This window comes from Podarcis cretensis (genome assembly GCF_951804945.1).
Source record: "Podarcis cretensis genome assembly, chromosome: 6".
Classification (NCBI taxonomy): Eukaryota; Metazoa; Chordata; class Lepidosauria; order Squamata; family Lacertidae; genus Podarcis; species Podarcis cretensis.
Genome location: NC_137175.1, coordinates 83,443,673 through 83,463,321, shown reverse-complemented (window position 1 = coordinate 83,463,321; position 19,649 = coordinate 83,443,673). Strand labels below are relative to the sequence as shown.

Genomic DNA, 19,649 nt, shown 5'->3' with positions numbered 1-19,649 from the left:
TTCCCTGTTTAGGGAAGTTTTTAATGTCTGATGTTTTATTGTATTTTTAATATTTTGTTGGAAGCCACCCAGAGTGGCTGGGGAAACCCAGCCAGATGGGTGGGGTATAAATTATTATTGTTGTTGTTGCTGTTACTATTACTATTATTATTATTAAAAATCTCACTATAATTAAGACAAGTTCTTGTTCCAAATTTGATCCAAAAATGCCCTGCTAGCAGAAAGCATCTTCTACCAAAGAAGGCCTGCTTCCGTAAGAAAAGTAACCCCCAAATGAAGAGAAGTTATTCAGTTTGCACAAAGTTTTGTGTAATACTTTTTATGTCCCACTAGCTTTTGCAAATCTCAAGACAAACTGGGCTATTCCAAGCAGATTTGGAACTTGTTAAAGGTTAAAGAAGGCTCCCCCAGATTTATTTTGAATTTATTCTGGAAAGGAATAGCTTTGATGTTTTAACCCCCCAATATTGAAAGTGGCTTGCAATCAATAAAAGCACTTTAAAACAAAACAAATAATTAAGCCAATATCAACAAAAAACTACAAAATCAATAATGTAAACACAGCGAAAGAACAGAAAACCATTTACACTAGAACAACTAGCTAACTAAGGTAAAGGTAAAGGTACCCCTGCCCGTACGGGCCAGTCTTGACAGACTCTGGGGTTGTGCGCCCATCTCACTTAAGAGGCCAGGGGCCAGCGCTGTCCGGAGACACTTCCGGGTCACGTGGCCAGCGTGACATTGCTGCTCTGGCCAGAGCCAGAGCCGCACACGGAAACGTCGTTTACCTTCCCGCTGGTAAGCGGTCCCTATTTATCTACTTGCACCCGGAGGTGCTTTCGAACTGCTAGGTTGGCAGGCGCTGGGACCGAGCAGCGGGAGCGCACCCCGCCGCAGGGATTCGAACCGCCGACCTTTCGATCGGCAAGCCCTAGGCGCTGAGGCTTTAACCCACAGCGCCACCTGCGTCCCGCCCTAGCTAACTAAGCTCCATGAAATAATGTGTGTTTCAATTTTTTTAAAAAAGCTTTTGAGAGATGCTTCCAGTCACTGTAGAGAAATGTGAGTTAGATGTGCCAATGATCTGATCCTATGTTTTTGTGCTTTTATTTGTGCTTGTAAAAAGGCAAGCAGGCAGACACCTTAGAGAAATAGTTCCAAGGAATGCTACAAAGAAAACCATAGGGTGTAGTGTAATAGAGGACTTCTCATTTCATTATACAGTGGTACCTCGGGTTAAGTACTTAATTCGCTCCTGAGGTCCGTTCTTAACCTGAAGCACCATTTTAGCTAATGGGGCCTCCTGCTGCCGCCACACTGCCAGAGCACAATTTCTGTTCTCCTCCTGAAGCAAAGTTCTTAACCCGAGGTACTATTTCTGGGTTAGCGGAGTCTGTAACCTGAAGCGTATGTAACCTGAAGTGTATGTAACCCGAGGTACCACTGTATACTTGTACCTTGGAACTCAAACGCCTTGCGAGACTAACATTTTGGCTCCCGAACACCACAAACCTGGAAGTGATTGTTCTGGTTTGCGAACGTTCTTTGGAACCCGAAAGTCCGTTGCAGCCAATCGGAAGCTGCGCCTTGGTTTCTGAACACTTTGGAAGTTGAACGGACTTCCAGAACAGATTCTGTTTGACTTCTGAGGTACGACTGTATACCATATAATTCTATGCCACTCAGCACTAGCGCTATTCATTCAAAAGGTCCTGGATCTAGGCCCTGACATTCTTTTGGTAGGACTGAGAAAGTCCTTGAAACTCTGGACACCTACCTTCTTCCAGTCAAGTATCTTTACCATGTACCTTGAGACATCCGGTCTTTGGAAGGACCAAGCCTCCAGCTAAGCTCTGGAGCAGATACATTTTTCTACTTGGTTCTGCATTGGGGCAAAAAAATTAAATCCCAGTGTTAGCATACCACACCAAATCTCGAAAAATTTGATTTCATTAGTGCACATAACACTTTTGAGAATGTTTTGGGACAAAATCAGGGTTCTGTCTTGGGCCCCGTCTTATTCAACATCTTTATCAACGACTTGGATGATGGACTCAAGGCCATCATGATCAAATTTGCAGATGACACCGAACTGGGAGGGGTGGCTAACACCCCAGAGGACAGGATCACACTTCAAAACGACCTTGACAGATTAGAGAACTGGGCCAAAACAAACAAGATGAACTTTAACAGGGAGAAATGTAAAGTATTGCACTTGGGCAAAAAAAATGAGAGGCACAAATACAAGATGGGTGACACCTGGCTTGAGAGCAGTACATGTGAAAAGGATCTAGGAGTCTTGTTGACCACAAACTTGACATGAGCCAACAGGGTGACGCGGCAGCTAAAAAAGCCAATGCAATTCTGGGCTGCATCAATAGGAGTATAGCATCTAGATCAAGGGAAGTAATAGTGCCACTGTATTCTGCTCTGGTCAGACCTCACCTGGAGTACTGTGTCCAGTTCTGGGCACCACAGTTCAAGAAGGACACTGACAAACTGGAACGTGTCCAGAGGAGGGCATCCAAAATGGTCAAAGGCCTGGAAACGATGCCTTATGAGGAACGGCTAAGGGAGCTGGGCATGTTTAGCCTGGAGAAGAGGAGGTTAAGGGGTGATATGATAGCCATGTTCAAATATATAAAAGGATGTCACATAGAGGAGGGAGAGAAGCGGACACGGAGCAATGGTTCCAAACTACAAGAAAGAAGATTCCACCTAAACATTAGGAAGAACTTCCTGACAGTAAGAGCTGTTCGACAGTGGAATTTGCTGCCAAGGAGTGTGGTGGAGTCTCCTTCTTTGGAGGTCTTTAAGCAGAGGCTTGACAACCATATGTCAGGAGTGCTCTGATGGTGTTTCCTGCTTGGCAGGGGGTTGGACTCGATGGCCCTTGTGGTCTCTTCCAACTCTATGATTCTATGATTCTATGATTTTAAGTAAGGTGTAGAACATATAGGAACAGTGGGCATTGTATAATGAGTTTTTGTTAGAAGTTTGTCTAAAAATACATTGTTAAAAGTCTTTTCAGGGTTCATTTTAAAAACAATAAAATGTGCTTTCTGTGCATATACTTGAAGTTGTGTATTTGGTTGTAAATGAAAAGAAACCCGGTATCTATCTATCTATCTATCTATCTATCTATCTATCTATCTATCTATCTTGTTGACATCAAACAGTCCTCTGATATGCAAATCCCACCTATGGGGAGAATAGATACAGAGTTTGTTTTGGATTCAGTCCAGGTCTGAGGAAAGCAGCATTTCAAGAGCTTGCATTCAAATATTGCATCATTTCAGTTTTTGAAAATATTTTGAGGAAATTAAATGTGTGTGTTGTTATTCTAAAGCAGCAATGCAGCAGCAAGCAAAGGCTATAGCAGCCAAGTCTGCTGCTTGTGGCTGGAAAGCCAAACAGGAAGTATGTGACTGTTGCCATGGAAACAAAGGGGCAGTCCATTCTGTACTGAGCACCGGATGTTAGCTCAGTGTGTGTGTCATATGACCTGTACAGGATGTACATGGGTGGAGTTTGGGAGTTTCTCTCTGTTTGTTGAAAAGAGCAGACATGTTTTCTCTGTACTGAAGTACAGACAGGAATAAAAGAATGTAAGATACATTTCTGTCTGTGTCTGATTCCCCTCCCTGGGGATATGCTGGAGAGCAGGGAGGAGGAGAAGCAGTTTGGTGTGTTTTTCTCACAGCCTGAGGAAAATCGCCGGAACGGACCTCGAGTGTTTTTACTGCCGGGAGTCGCCGGAGGGAGGTCAAAAGAATCCAGCCGGTGCCTGGAGAGATAGGCACATACCTCTGACCGACCCTGAATTCTGACATTGGTAGCAGAGGATGGTTGCTACGATCCATGGGAGTCTGCATCAAGGAGACTGTATTCATCCCTCTCCATGGAAGCCTGAGATGGATGCTGATTCTCTGCAGCTAGAAGCTGACCAGAAGAAGCTGAAAGCCAAGCTACGGAGCCCAGGTATGAAATTTTCGGGCTTAAGAGTGTGAATGCAGATGGATTAATTCTCTGCTTCATGGGAGCAACGTTTGGGAAAAACAGCTCCGAGAGAGAAGAGTCTGCATTCCAAACATTCCTGTGGTTTTTCCTGTCCAAGGAAAGGAATGTGGTTGCTTAGCAACGCAGGCCAGTTTCAAGATAAGGGCTGGATGTCAGGCTGTGCTCGGAGAAGCAAAAACAGCTCGTGTTTTGACTAGGAACTGTGAAAGGGGACTTTCCAAGCAGCCAGTGTTATTGCTGCCAGGTGCACAGAGTGTAAACAAGCCAGCTATTGGATTTTAGAGGCTTGTGTTTGAGAGTCAATGCAAGGACTCAAAATGGATGTCAAGAAGGGAAGTCTGCCTTCTCCACCCCTTTTGACCAGTGACAATTATGCATCTTGGTCTATTAAGATGAAGGCCTTGCTGCAGAATCAGAGACTGTTTAGGGTGATTGAGAACCCCATCCCTGCAGCACCAACGCGTCCTTGGGAGTCACAGGATGTGAAGGCCAGAACCGCTATAATTCTGTGCGTGTCGGACTCTCAGCTTATTCATATACAAGATTTACCGCACGCGAAAGATGTTTGGGACACGCTGAGAAGGACACATCAGAGAGATGCAGGTTCTTCAGCGTTGCTGTATTTTGAGAAGCTGACTAACCTGAGGCTTGCGCCTAATGGAGATGTTCAAGCGCACCTGACGGAAATGAAATTTCTGCGTCAGCAGATGGTGGAACGCAATTTCCGTCTGCAGGAGGAAGTGTTTTGCTTCATGGTGATCAACAGCCTGAATCAGACTTACAAAACGGTTGCCAGTCAGCTGGGGTCTCTCCCAGCGCAAGATTTGACTTCGGACAGAGTCTTTGCCGTGGTTCTGAACGAACATGACAGGCTTGCCGCCCTGGAAGTGAAGGACAGGGGGAGTCAAGAACGGAGTTCTAACATCCCCACTGCTGTAGCTACTGGAGGAGACGCCGTAGCTTTGAACGTTGTCCGATGCCACAATTGTGGACAGACTGGGCATCTTCAGCGGTACTGCAGGAAGCCACGTCAGAACAAAGGAGCCAAGGGAAGCTCCACGAAGTCTGAGGCGTCAGGCAGAAGTCATGCCAAGTCACAGGCGAAGCCTGCAAAGGTTTTGTTGTCCCTAAAAGCCACACCACAAGTGGGGAATTCCTTCGTTTTAGACACGGGAGCGACGGTTCACATGACCCATCGCAGGGATTTGTTTTCGTCGTTTAAGAAGCAAAGCTTCGTTGTACAACAAGCCAACGGTCGAGAGCTGGAAGCCACCGGAATTGGGACTGTGTATCTTAAAAGTCTGAACTTGACTATAAACGATGTTTATTTGGTTCCAGAGTTGAAGTACAATCTGCTCAGCGTTTCGCAGATTGCCAAGAAGGGACTAAAACTGTCCTATGATGATCAACACTGCGAGATCTACAAAGATGGAGAGTTGTATCTTTCTGCCGAAGAGAAAGATGGACTGTATTTGTTGACTTTTGATCAAAGTGATTACATGGAATGTAATTCTTGTGATTCTAACATGATTTCTTTTGCAGGTGTAGCCAAGAAGGACGTCAAGCAGGTCACCTCGAGGGTTGACAGGGCATTTCAGCGGGTGTATGCTGATGTGATTGGTCCTTTAGCACCATCTAGAGGCAATGCAAAGTATTACCTAATATGTGTTGATTCTTTCACAGGTTTTGTCTGGATTTATCTTTTGGAGAGACCGAAGGAGGCCTTAGAAAGGTTTAAAGAGTTTTGTGACAAGGTTAAAAATATGCATGATGCTGACATAGATTGTCTTTGCACAGATGAGAAGCCAATTTTTCTTTTACAGGATTTCCAGAGGTTCCTGAAGAAGAAAGGGATAAGACACAAAATTGCAGCTTCCGAAGAAGCTTGGAACAGATGTGTCTGTGTTAGGGTGAACAAAGAATTGCAAAAGGGAATGCATGCGCAATTGCTTAGTTCACATCTGCCACATGAGTACTGGGCTGAGTCGCTAATGTCATATTGTTACACGTGGTTGAGAAAGGTTTCAAAAGACTTGGGATGTTCTCCTTTTGAGAAACTGTTCCACAGAAAACCTTCTGTTGCCCATTTCAAGGTTTTTGGGTCTCATGTGAGGACAGAAGCTCCAGGTGGAGTAAAGAATGCCAGAGGCATTTTTGTGGGTTATGAAAAGGGTCTCTACAGAGTAATTTTGTCTGAATCTGGACAGGTGATTCTCACAAAATTTCTAGAGAGTGCTCCTGAACAGGAGCGAGTGATTGTTCACACATTTCCCACAGGAGATGATGATGATTCTGATGATGATGATGATGAGTTTGATCTTATTGAGTTCAGTAGTACTGATGATGACAGCGATAGCTCAGACAGCTCAGTTGTCACAGTCATTGAGAGGAAATCTCACGTAATGACTAGACCCTCAGAAGAGGAGGATGAACCACTGATTAAGCTTAGTACTGGTTCTTCAGAGAGTTCAGAGGCTGAACCAGAAAGCAAGGGAGAGCAGCACCTCTTACGTAGGTCTGAGAGAGCAACGAAGGGTGTACCACCCAAGAGGTATTCAAAAGAGTTTGCCAACCAAGCCATTGCATGTGTTGCTGTTGTAAACGACCAAGGTCAAATTGAAGCTGTGTCTGAGTCAGAGACAAAGGCACAACAGAGAGTTGCTAACCAAGGTAATGCAGAAGCACTCATTCCTTGGAAGTCACACAACCAGAGAGGTACATTGGTAAAACCAGTGGTGGGTAGTTCCAAGGGTGGAACTGAAACAACAGGGGAGTGTTATAAGTATAACAACTGTTTGTTTTCTTCTCTGGATGACGCTTTGCTCGCAGCACGCATTGATACTTTAGGGGGAGTATGTTATTCTAAAGCAGCAATGCAGCAGCAAGCAAAGGCTATAGCAGCCAAGTCTGCTGCTTGTGGCTGGAAAGCCAAACAGGAAGTATGTGACTGTTGCCATGGAAACAAAGGGGCAGTCCATTCTGTACTGAGCACCGGATGTTAGCTCAGTGTGTGTGTCATATGACCTGTACAGGATGTACATGGGTGGAGTTTGGGAGTTTCTCTCTGTTTGTTGAAAAGAGCAGACATGTTTTCTCTGTACTGAAGTACAGACAGGAATAAAAGAATGTAAGATACATTTCTGTCTGTGTCTGATTCCCCTCCCTGGGGATATGCTGGAGAGCAGGGAGGAGGAGAAGCAGTTTGGTGTGTTTTTCTCACAGCCTGAGGAAAATCGCCGGAACGGACCTCGAGTGTTTTTACTGCCGGGAGTCGCCGGAGGGAGGTCAAAAGAATCCAGCCGGTGCCTGGAGAGATAGGCACATACCTCTGACCGACCCTGAATTCTGACATGTGTGTGTCAGCATACAGTCATACCTTGGGTTAGAGACGCTTCAGGTTGCGTACCGCGCCGAACCTGGAAGTACCGGAATGGGTTACTTCCGGGTTTCAGCGCTCGCGCATGCACAGAAACTGTTGCCTTGGTTTCTCTCTTCCCCTGGAATCGTGCCCTGTGTTTAATGTTACGGGCAACTCTATCCTGGGGAAGGAAAGCCTCCTTCCTTCACTCCTCCTCCTCCTCCTCCTCCTCTTCCTCTTCCTCTTCTTCTTCAGGGGTGGGCTCCTTCTCTGCCCCCCCCCACCAACAAGGTCCCATGGGGTTGTAAAGCAAGCCAGACCATTTAGCACCGACCCCATTCATTCCAGCAGCTGTCCGTCATCCACTCCAAGCCCTGCGAAAAATATCATCACCATTATTATTATTATTATTAGTAGTAGTAGTAGTAGTAGGAGTAGTAGTAGTACTGCCCTCCACCCATATCAGGGCGGCTCACAGCCTGAAACTACAGTACTAAGCACATGCTAAAAACTAGAACAAAGGCAAACCAAACCAGACCAGCAACCCTCCTTCTTCCTTATTTGTGAAACAAGCCTGTTAATTGCCTATCCAACAACAACCAAAAGGCACTGAAGGTTTTTGAGATCAATGCAAGCTAAAAAGCATTGCAGGAGGTTGGGCTAGATGACCCGCAGGGTCCCTTCCAATTCTACGTTTTTCTGAAAAACACACATGCACAACCCAACTACGGTCCCTCTGCAGTCCTCACCCCAAGCAACTGTGTGCGTGCCTTGTCTTGCTACCTGTGGTTTTTGGTTTCTCGTCAGCCCCCTCCCCCCAATCTATTCATATTCCTTTCTCCCTAATCGCCAGTATTACATTTGAGACTTAAAACAGAAAGCCCTAATTCCCAACTGTGTTTCTTGCTGCAGTCCTTGTCTACTCAGAAGTAAGGTCCTATTAGATTCAGCAGGACTTACTCTCTCTCTTTTTTTTAAATGAATATTTATTGAAATTTTCCACATAATATAAACAACAAAAACAAAAAGCAAAAATAAAAAAGAACATCCAAAAAAGACAATTAAAAACAACAACACATAATATTTAAAAAAGCCTTTTTTTCTTTCACCTTCTTTCCCAGGCCTCCCCCCCTCCCCTTCTTGCATTCCAATTTAAGTTATCTGCTCAACATCTGCTCTTATCTTATTTCTCAACCTTAACTTAATAGTTTATTTAATCATGCTATTGTTTTACTTTTCTTCTTTCCTCCGTTCCCCAATTTATTTTTAGAAACCTTATTTCTATTTGATTTAAAAAATCAATTTTCTCTTGTTCTTAAGCCTTTTTCCTAAAGTCGACCCAAGTTTCCCTTCCACGATTTTCCCACATTCCATAGAAATTACAAAAAAATATAAAGAAAAAAAAAGAAAAGACTTAACGCATTGTATTTTTACACCCTTTGGATTCCCATCTCCCACCCTCCCTTTCCCGGTTTTGATCCCCAAACCAATGTCCATCAGTCCATCTATTCTCAGCCTGGATCCCTCACGTCAGAGGCTCTTAAATCTCTCTCCATTTCTCTCTGCCAGTTTTTTTGATAGTCCTTTGTATTCAGCACCAAATCTCGGAAAAGTTCTGTCCCAAAAGAGTCCATTTTTCTTCCAGGCAGGCCTCTGTATTTAGGAGTGAAGCTCAAATCTTGTTTCTTAAGCCTTTTAAATCTAAATGTCCCAAAAGCTCCAGCTTCCATCTTGATTAAATTTGTACTAACAGGCTTCTGGCCTGCCTTGATCTTCTGCAGCATTATAGCTTCACTTTCATTTTCGTGCAAGTCCTTGTTCCACATTCTCAGATTTATCAGATTTCTTTTCTTGCTCAGCTGCAACGGCTTCTGTTCCAACTTCAAGGGCTTTTGGTTCAACATCAAAGACTTGAGTCAAGTCTCTTCCAATTCCAGTAAGCTTATTTACTGTTTCATTCAATGTTATTACCCTTATAGTCAAAATATCGCTCTGTTCCTGGAACTTTCCCAGGAGATAGAAGGTCTTGTTCAACTCAGTGAGTATTTTTCCAATTGCAGCCATTTCTTGCAATGTCCCAAAAATCCCCTCTAGGGGGATTATATTTACTTAGTATCCTTCCAGTTCCAGTCCAAAAATCCAAAGTAACTTATTCTTTTTTATTCCCAACAATTTGTATCCAAATTGAGAAAAAAAATCTAACCGGCAAGTTCACCAGAAACAAAGTTTCCTTTTATTTCCCAACCTTGGCAGCTAGTTTGACAGCTGTCAAAGTCTTCTGTATCTTTTCAACAGGCTCTCTCGCGAATCACTCCCGGGTTCCGGGGGGTTGCACTTTAACTTTCCAAACCGACTCTTATCCTCCAGCAAAATTAGTTGTACTGTCCAATCGTAAAATTAATAATTTATATCCGATGAGGACGAAAATATTTCAACTTTAGTTATCTAATCCTTGCTTTAATTTATCTACAAGGTGGGGGGGGGGCGGACTTCCTTTTTACACCTCCCCCGATCGTACCAAATTCAAAAGAAAAAGTTTCCTTTTTAAGTGCAATTTCCGTATTACTCACGGGTTGTTGCTTTTGGTCCATATGATCAAAGGAAAAAGTCAGCGCTCTCTGTCCATGGCATGCGGCTTCACTCAGCAGGGGAAGCAGAGAACTCTCAGCACCGCGCCGCTCCCCGTTCCCTGTTCCGTAGCCTTTAAAAAGGCTCCTTCGCAGGTCAGGGGGGGGCGCAAATGGTGCCCACCGAGTCACCAGGTCCACAGGCTTCCGCACCTGTGGTTTTTAAGGGTCCCCGCGTCGCCGCCGCGGCAGAACCTGACCCCTGCTGAGCCGATTCCCTCCGGAGCTCGGAGGGAATCCGCCATTAGGCGTTGGCGCTAACCCGGAAGTCCAGCAGGACTTACTCTCAGGTAAGTGCAGTTAGGGTTGCAGCCTTTGTGACCCAAGTTTTGGGTCGTTTTTAGGTTCAGGATGTCACTGCTTTAACTATCAATGAAATTCTCAAAAGTCAGCCCCACTGTTTCCAACAAGGTTTAAAGGTAAAGGTAAAGGGAACCCTGACCATTAGGTCTAGTTGTGACCGACTCTGGGGTTGCGGCGCTCATCTCGCTTTATTGGCCGAGGGAGCCGGTGTACAGCTTCCGGGTCATGTGGCCAGCATGACCAAGCTGCTTCTGGCGAACCAGAGCAGCACACAGAAACGCCGTTTACCTTCCCGCCGGAGTGGTACCTATTTATCTACTTGCACTTTGACGTGCTAGCTGCTAGATGGGCAGGAGCAGGGACCCAGCAACGGGAGCTCACCCCGTCACGGTGATTTGAACCACTGACCTTCTGATCGGCAAGTCCTAGGCTCTGTGGTTTAACCCACAGCGCCACCTGCGTCCCGCTACTTACATACAAAGCCCTAAATAACCCTGGATCAGGTTACCTGAAATACCTCCTCCTTCACTTGTCCAGGAAGGGGACTATGATCAGCTAATCAGTTTCAGCATGGCCTGATGTGTATTGATTGGCTTGTGATAACACGGAAGCAGCTTTCCTCACTTTTAGGGTCAGTGCTGGTGAAATATGAGAGGCTGTCTCAGTGTTGGCATTCTGCTAGCTCCTGAAGGTACACCTGTTTAGGCAAGCCCTCCCCTGAACTGAACTTCTGATTTTATTATTTTAACTTTAAGGAAAAAAACTGTTTTAATTGCCACGTCTTTAATTGTTTGTTTAATTGTATGTGTCAATTATGGATGTTTTGATGCTGTGATGTGTTTTAATTATGGATTGATGTTATTGATTTTATAGCCATAAACTTCCTTAGAAGCCATTTTGGCATAAAAGAGTTATGTAACGTAATAAATAATAAAATGGGGCCAGCAAATTGAAGGAACCGCACTAGTAGCCTCTGAACAGCAACACATTTCTGAATGAATTCGTGATTTCTGGATTTTAAATAAATGATGACTATGTGGCTTCTTCGCCTTTGCATGAAAGCTTATCTGGAATTGAGAGGTGATTAAAATATTAAGGGAAATTATATGGTCTCTCTCTCCCCCCACCCCTGTGAACTTTAATGCTTCAGAATGAATGTGGTGATAAAATGTTAAAAGGCTAGAGCATCAGGGCTATCCTAATACTATACCTCTTGTGTTTTGCAACATTATTTTTTTTTACACATGGGAGCATTTGAAAATATAACCTCCCACTTAATGCTAAAATATCAGTAGCTTGCGCTGTTTTTTTTTAATGTTTCAATTTGTTCACGGTTCCAAATAAATCAATACAACCAGGTAAATGTGTTTAGGCTCAGAGTGCCACACTCTGCAGATTCTGCTATTCAGTGAGTGCATATTTAACTGATTTGGGGGCAGCGGAGGTGGGGGTGCAGCCTCAGTACCTTGACAGCAAGGTTTTGTTACCTAAAGGACTGATTTGATTGGTTTATTACGGCCATTGGCCCATATCTAAAAACAATACATCAAAATTTATCCATAAACAATACAATTTAAACAGTTCCAAGTTAAAAACACCCCTATAAAACCAATTTTACTTCAATTAAGTAAACTATACACAATAAGCTCCCTCTATGTCAGCCGCAATTCAAATCCCTCAGATTTTGGGGGATATACCTAAAGGACATATGTTGCCATTGTCTTTTGCATTACATTTGTTTCATATATTGCTTGACTCAGTTAGCACACAGCTGTTAATTTTCTTTTAAAGCAATTTTCTTTATCCCACTTAACCTTGTCCTGTCGAGGAAGAGGAAGATATCATATAAATAGGATAGATCAGTGGCAGACTTATGGGTGGCAGTTTTCTTCTCAGCTTGAACATAGCTCTGACAGCCGCCTCACACCTGCCACGCTTGCAGGTCTTGAGAGTTGGCAGTGTAATAGTATCCTTAGCCAACAATAAAAGAAAAACATGCAGTTGCTTTGCAGTCCTGGCATTACAGTTACTGAAATAAATCACACACCCACCCACACCCCTGCCGTTTTATTTGGTCAAATAACTGTTTCTAGACAGACCTAGAAACCCTGCATGCTCCTTGGAGGAAGAGAAAGTTTTAAACAAATAATAGAAAATACTGTAATAAATTCATCGGGAAGCAGTTTGGGGATGAGTTTAATAGTACAAGCACGAGAACAAAGTTTCTGTGGTATAGCATTGTAGTCTGAAATGTGTTCCAATGAGCTGGTTCAGACACCCTGATAGGCATGAGCTGCAGTATGCCTCAGGGTCTCCTTCAATGCCATGCTGGAAGTGGAGCGTACAGTGGCTCTCTGCAGCTTATTCCAGTCATGATAAACCATGGTTTACTGTGCTGCCAAAACTGGTCTAATGCAAAATCGTATTCTAAAAGGGATAGGGGGCAGCCATTATCATCAAAAGCTCTACCTTCCAGCCCTGAAGCTGTAGGTTAAATTCAAATTCGAGGGGGTTCTCAATCAGACCCTGACCTGCCAAACTTTCCTTAGGGTGCAAGCTGGGATTATTCGTATCTACTTATATTAAGCGTGTGGGGGTGTATCCAGTGGGGCTTTTTGTTTCATCGGTTAAACATGACCCTTTGGTGGGTAGCAATATTTTCTTCAAAAACCTATCCTTTTAATAACTTTTAACCAAATTATTGCTTCGCGACATTGGGCTACTCACAAATCAGCTTTGGCAGTAGTTAATTTTATTGTTCTTATTTTTTAAAGCATTTCAAGAAGCAGAAGAGACTGATTCCTGAAAGGACAGTTTGGAAGTACTTTGTTCAGCTCTGCAGTGCCTTGGAGCACATGCATTCACGGCGTGTCATGCATCGAGGTAACTTAATTGCATTTAATCAAGCTAATGTCATTCCAGTGTACAGGTTGAAAGAAAAATATATTTCCAATGTATGTGATTTTGTGTGAGTGTGCATATTACTGCAATGGCTTTTTACAAATTGCTTTTCCTCTTCGGGATAGGTAACTTGATAAATATTGCTCAGTGCATAGAGTAATAATCTTGAGTCCCTCCTTTAGCGAGAACACATTAAAACATATTTGTGCTGGTACATTGGAGTGATGACTATATTATGGGTTAAAATGAACAACTTGCAATTCATATGCATGCTATGTATATGCTGTAGATTCTTAAAAATCATTTATTCATTCATTTTTGAAGACTTATTCTGCATCTTTGGATTATGCGCCTCTCAAAATAATTCAGGTAATAATAATAAAAACCAAATACACACACATGCACTAGCAGCCCTTATCCCTCTGGCTGATGGATAGGGTCTGTGTGCGCTTCCCTTTGGCTCTGCGGTTGGAGGGTAATTGGCGGTAGGGAGCAGAGTGTTTTCCTGGCAGGGAAGGGGTAGTATGCTCTCTGCAGCTGCTTCCTTGTCTGGCTGATGGATGGGAGCAGACTGCTGCAGACTGGGAGGCAGGAAGTGCAACTGGTCAGGGCTACTTAGTGCCCTGGGAGGTGGCAAAAACAGGGTGTGCTTTCCTTCTGCTCTCTGGTTCCAGTACAACAGTCTCTAGGTTTGTCAAACTTCTTAGATACACTGCAGTGGCGTAGCGTGGGGGGTGCAGGGGGGGCCGGCCACAACATCTGGGGGGTAGGGGGCGCAAATCCACGGGTTAGGGGGCACAAATTACTTGCCTTGCCCCGGGTGCTGACAACCCACGCTACGCCACTGATACACAGGACATGTCCATAACTAGTTATATCCAGAATATACACAACTGAAATCAGTAAATGCAGCTCCTGTTGATTTTAGTGGTTCTACTCTTAGTATGAATAACATGGCCTAGCAACCATATACTTTTAATAAGATGTGCTTAAAAGATGTTGTTAACCTGGGGGAGCTAAAAACACATACATAACTTCCCTTTAAGTATAGGAGACTGGCCTACCACAAAACTCCAAGGGGGAGGTATGACTATTTTCCTGTCAAAAAACAACTGGGAAACTACCGTATTTTTCGCTCTATAAGACGCACCAGACCACAAGACGCACCTAGTTTTTGGAGGAGGAAAACAAGAAAAAAATCCCTCTTGCTGTTCTGGCTTCTGGGATAGCTGCGCAGCCTGCATTCGCTCCATAAGACGCACACACATTTCCCCTTACTTTTTAGGAGGGAAAAAGTGAGTCTTATAGAGCAAAAAATACGGTACTTTTCTCTTTGTATCAACCTTCAGAGACATGGGAGAGCATTTGAGAGACTGACTTACAGCACTATGATCATTAGTGCTCATTGAAATCTCATTGCATTCAAGGAAATCAGAGGATCATGGCTAGTTGTGAGAAATTGTTTCCTGTACATTTTGACACCTCTTAAGATAATGTAACCAAATTTTGCATGACAGTTCCTGAGTCCTAAGAGCAGGTTTTTCTATGTTACTTCCTCTTGAAATCAGTGAGGCTTAAATTTAAAGCTCCTGTTTAAAACTTACCTTTAAAACATTTACATTTTGATCTCAAGTATGTTGAGGTTGATGCTGCTCTTTTAAATGGATGATTAAACCATCTATGGCTTTTAAACTGTGGAGGTGGGGTAATGTTACGACATTATGTATTTTTTGTGTTTTTATGTTGTAAGCTGCCTGTGAGCCTTGGATAAATGATGGTATAGAAATTTAATAAATTATTATGAAATAATAAAAATAGTTAACAATAAAAAATGAAATTTAGCCTATGCGGGTTGAGTATGCATAATTGGTATTTTTAAATATTTTAAAGCAATACATATATGTTTAACTTGAAGCAAAATTAGATGAGTACTCACACGCAAGTCATGGATATTCTACTGTCACCTGTTGAAATATTTTTCTTTCTACAGATATCAAGCCAGCAAATGTATTCATTACAGCTACAGGAGTAGTAAAACTTGGTGATCTTGGATTGGGAAGGTTTTTCAGCTCTAAAACCACGGCTGCTCATTCTTTAGGTCAGAGAGATTTCCTTGATTGTAAAATGATGTATGTTCACACCAGTAAATGGCCCTCCCCGCCCCACATTAATTACTGGAAGGGTCAGCAAGAGGAAGTGGCCCTGCAGAGGATGACACTCATTTCAGGGACTGAAATCCTGGACCCTGTCAGTCAAGTGAGGCATTCCCATGGAATCATAGTAGTTGATGATGATGTGGTGGTTTTTCAGTTTTCTTGCAGCCATTGTGTAAACAGTTCCCATATGGAAGAGGTGGCTCATAACAACCCCAGGCCACAGCACCCCACAACTTTTGCATTGAGGACTTGGGTGGGCCCCAAGAGGGAATCTCCTATTTTATTTTAGATTGCATAGTAGCAATCTAAATTTGGAAATGCAAGTAAGAACCTCAGGCTGCTGCTTCCTTGCAGGTTACCCTACTTCCGTTCCGCACAGCGTTCCCTCTTTTCCTCCCCTTTAGAGTGGTGGACTTCTCGGGGTGACAGACCTGCGGCGGATTCCTCTTGATCATAGAGCAGAGAGTTTATGTCGGATACATTTTACAATTTACCTCTAATTGGCATTGGTGCATTGCAAAAGTCCAGCAGAAAAAGATAATAAGAACGGGCATTCAGAGCTATGTTCAAGATACGACTAGTACAGCAAATCCTCTTGAAAAAGCTCACAAGCAGAGCTAAATAGTGAAAACTCTCCCCACTACTTAATTGCCCATACTTGGTAATCAGAAGCATATTCTCCTCCAGGTGCAAATATTTCATTTCTGGTTATTGTAGCTAACAACTATTGATAGACCTTTCCCCATTGGATGTTTTGAAGAGCTAACATAACTTGCCTTTAAAGGGTACCCTTTTAAAGGGAGTTTATGCTAGTAGCCTTCACAAGATCCATTCCTGTGGCAACGAACTCCATGGTTAATTATGCAGTGGATGGAGAAAGGTTTGCTTTTACTTTTACCTGGCATCACCCAGGTTTGGTATATGGCCTTCCCACACCCTCTGGTATTCAAAGAAGAGTGACAGAAAGCACATTTGAAAAAACCTAAGTTGTCTTTTTTGTTAAACTTGCCTCAGTAGGACGTATCAGCTCTTTCCCGCTCCCACCCCATTTATTGTGTGAAGTCAGAAGGTTCTTATTTAAATGCTTCAGTTTGTATTATATTTAAAGTGTTAGAATAGGCTAAACTCTGCAGAATTCAAGCATTTGTTCTTCTTTCCCCCTGTCATCAATCTTTCACACTCAACCCCCTAATGTAACAGCAGGTTTCTGAGAACTACTGGTTAAAGGAACTTTTGCTTTTGGTAAACTACAAACCTCCAAGCCTTAGTGCTTGCAGCTGCCCCCTGTAGAGTCTGCAAATTCTTTCTCCACCAATTCCTCACCCTGTAAGCAGCAGATATGTAGCCTGTTACAAGCCAGATCTGCTATTAGTATTGTTATTGTGAAGCAAATCGTGTCATTGGAGGTTGTATCATAAACACAGCAACAACTGTGACTTTATCAGCAGATCAGTGTTGGGTAGTCTTTTTCAGCTCAAATCACTATCAAAAAAGTTAATTTTAAGAATGCTGCAGTTTTATCATGCTAAATTGCAGTGTCATTTAAATTTCTCAGTTTCTTTTTGACACAGCATCAGAACCTCCTGGAATATGAAAGCCCATAAAATAGCCCAGGGGCCTGTCTACACATTACAGTCTTTTTACACTGCTGCGCGTGGCAGCTCTTGCCACTTTGTGAAGTGTTTGGATCAGCAAACAGATAAAGCTGGGTTTTTTTCATCACACCAGATCATCCTGCTAGATGCTTTTAGCTTTTTGGGACAAGCAGCCCTGGAACACAAGTGAGGAGTTTCCGCATATGAGCTGCTTGCCATGTGGAAATGCAGGGTGGCTTAAAAGGAGATCTGTACCCATGCCCTGAAATGTAAACTAGCCCTACGTGCCAATATTGTTTTAGCATACAGTCCTACATATGTTTACTGGGGAGTAAGCCCCATTGAACTTAATGAGACTTACTTTTGAGAGGGCATGCATAGAATGGTACTATTCATACATTTTTAGGAAGTATGTAAACAAACTTTTAAGGGGCCTAGAACCATGACTCCATTAACACACACACACACACACACACACACACAGAGAGAGAGAGAGAGAGAGAGAGAGAGAGAGAGAGTGTTAGTGAGTGAGTGAGTGAGTGAGTGAGTTAGTTAGTTAGTTAGTTAGTTATTCTTGGCGTTTTAGAACATTTATCCATAACCTATGAAACCTTTGAATTTCTAATCTGCTTTTGAGCTTTGCTGTTCTAGTCTTGTCTTAAGGCTCATCCACACTTCTGCATGTCCTGTGCCTAGAAAGTGGTTTTCTGATTGTCCCATGCTTTCTAGGCACATATCCAAGGCAATTTGCCTTTGTCCTGCCACTTTTCCCTGGAAAATCCAGTTGTTATTCTCCCCCTTACCGTTCCTGTCAATACTTCAGTTACTCTTATAGTGCAATCCTATGTGTGTTTATTCAGAAGTAGGATCCACTGTGTTCAGTGGGGCATACTGCCTTGTAAATTTGTTTGATTTCAGCCATTATTATTATTATTATTATTGAAATGCCCCATACTTGAATGATAGAAAGCAGATGAATTGAAAAATTCTTCTGTTGTTCCAGCAGGGATGGGATACTGAAAAATATTACAAGAGATTTGAAATTCATAACATTAATATTGATTTATATAAAGGTCTGAATTGCTAAATCACTTCCTGATAATTCTGCAAGTTTTATCTTCATTTTTCAAAACAGTTTATCATAGAAGTTGACTCTATAAAATAGGGCTAAGGTTCCCTGAAATGAGATTAAACTCATTTACAGTATTCCTCTGTATTGTCTCTTTGTATGTTTGTTAATAATTGTGCAATTATAATTTTTTCATCCAAAATATTGGAATGTATATTGCTTGATAGCATTGTGACGAAGTTTTAAGTGTTCATTTTTTAAAATTATATTTCCATATTGGTTGCAGTGGGAACACCTTATTACATGTCTCCAGAGAGAATCCATGAAAATGGGTACAACTTCAAATCAGACATTTGGTCTCTAGGATGTCTCTTGTATGAGGTAATACTTTTTAAACTTGTAAACCTTACTTATTGGTGAGTGGTGTTTTCAAAAGTCTTTCTGTATCTGTCTTAAGATTCCGCTATCCATTTTTAAGTCTATTAACTACTTGGTGATAAAGTAGCATTAAGCGAAAGTGTAGAAACTTAACCTTTCACTGCTGAGCATGATAAAATTTACATACATTCCTCAATCCTAAATGAATCTGTTGCAGAATTTTGCCATAAATTTCAGCTCAGAATGGATCACCCCCTGAATTAGAAATGATCTATTCTTGGCACTGCATCCTAAGACTTGCACACATTCCATAGCATAGCTAGCTGTGAACAGAAACCTGTCCACCATATCCAGTGAACACACTAAGGTTGTAGCAGAACTAACACTGCTTGTACCAGCCTACCTTTTTAAATCAGTGTAAGAAAACTCTGCTAAAAACTGAACCTTTAAAATATTGCATTCTCAAAAGTTGCTGATCATTTCTGGTTAAGATTGGTGGGTGCAATGGGGAACTGTACCTTTTAAGAGTTACATAAGGAGCTGTCAAAATGTTTGCAGTTATTAAAGCCACAAAATTACTGTCAGATTAATTGATATATCTGGTAAGCATACCTCCTAAAAGAGAAGCAGGAAAATAACACTATGAGCAGGTATTCATTCATTCAATCATTCACTCATGCACATGATAATCACGGTGCCAACCTGTCCTGTGGCTTAATACTAATTATACAGGAATCAACAAGATAACCAAGTTGAACCAAATCCTTCAGGACATGCACAGCTGCTCCTAAGGTTCTCCCACTGTGCTTTACAACTTCTACCCAAATGCTCTCCAGAGAGGCCCTCCCGGCTCAAAATCACCCAGGTGGAGTAACAAACCACCTGCCTCCATGATTCAGCAGAACTCACTAAAGCTATCCATCAGGATAAACACCTGCTAATGCAGAATTGGGATTTTGTGAATTGTCTCTTTATATTCATGGCAAACATTATTGTTTTCTTTGTAACCAACTCAGTGCCCCTTCTAACCATATAAACAATGGCTACCTCAAGTACCTTTTGAGATTTGAATTTTTCATACTGGGGCTTGGGTGTTTTCACATTAAAAAACAAGCAAACAGTATTAGGCCCCTGCTCTTCTTGGGGAACCACTTAATACTGATTCAACAGCACCCATAGAGAACCTAGTGGATGCTCAAAGAAATGGCATCCTCTGTGCAACTTACTGGCAGCTTACTCTGG

At 42.6% G+C, this 19,649-nt stretch overlaps 1 protein-coding gene across 5 annotated transcripts in view; it reads left to right on the top strand.

Moving 5' to 3' along the window:
* Positions 1–19,649, top strand: part of NEK7 (NIMA related kinase 7) — a 96,581-nt gene that overhangs the window by 57,055 nt on the left and 19,877 nt on the right. For all 5 annotated transcript variants that reach the window (XM_079981695.1, XM_079981692.1, XM_079981693.1 and 2 more), the window contains 3 exons: positions 13,083–13,191; positions 15,200–15,307; positions 18,316–18,410. In XM_079981695.1, the coding sequence (XP_079837821.1) occupies positions 13,083–13,191; positions 15,200–15,307; positions 18,316–18,410 (312 nt within the window). The remainder of the gene's footprint in view (positions 1–13,082; positions 13,192–15,199; positions 15,308–18,315; positions 18,411–19,649) is intronic.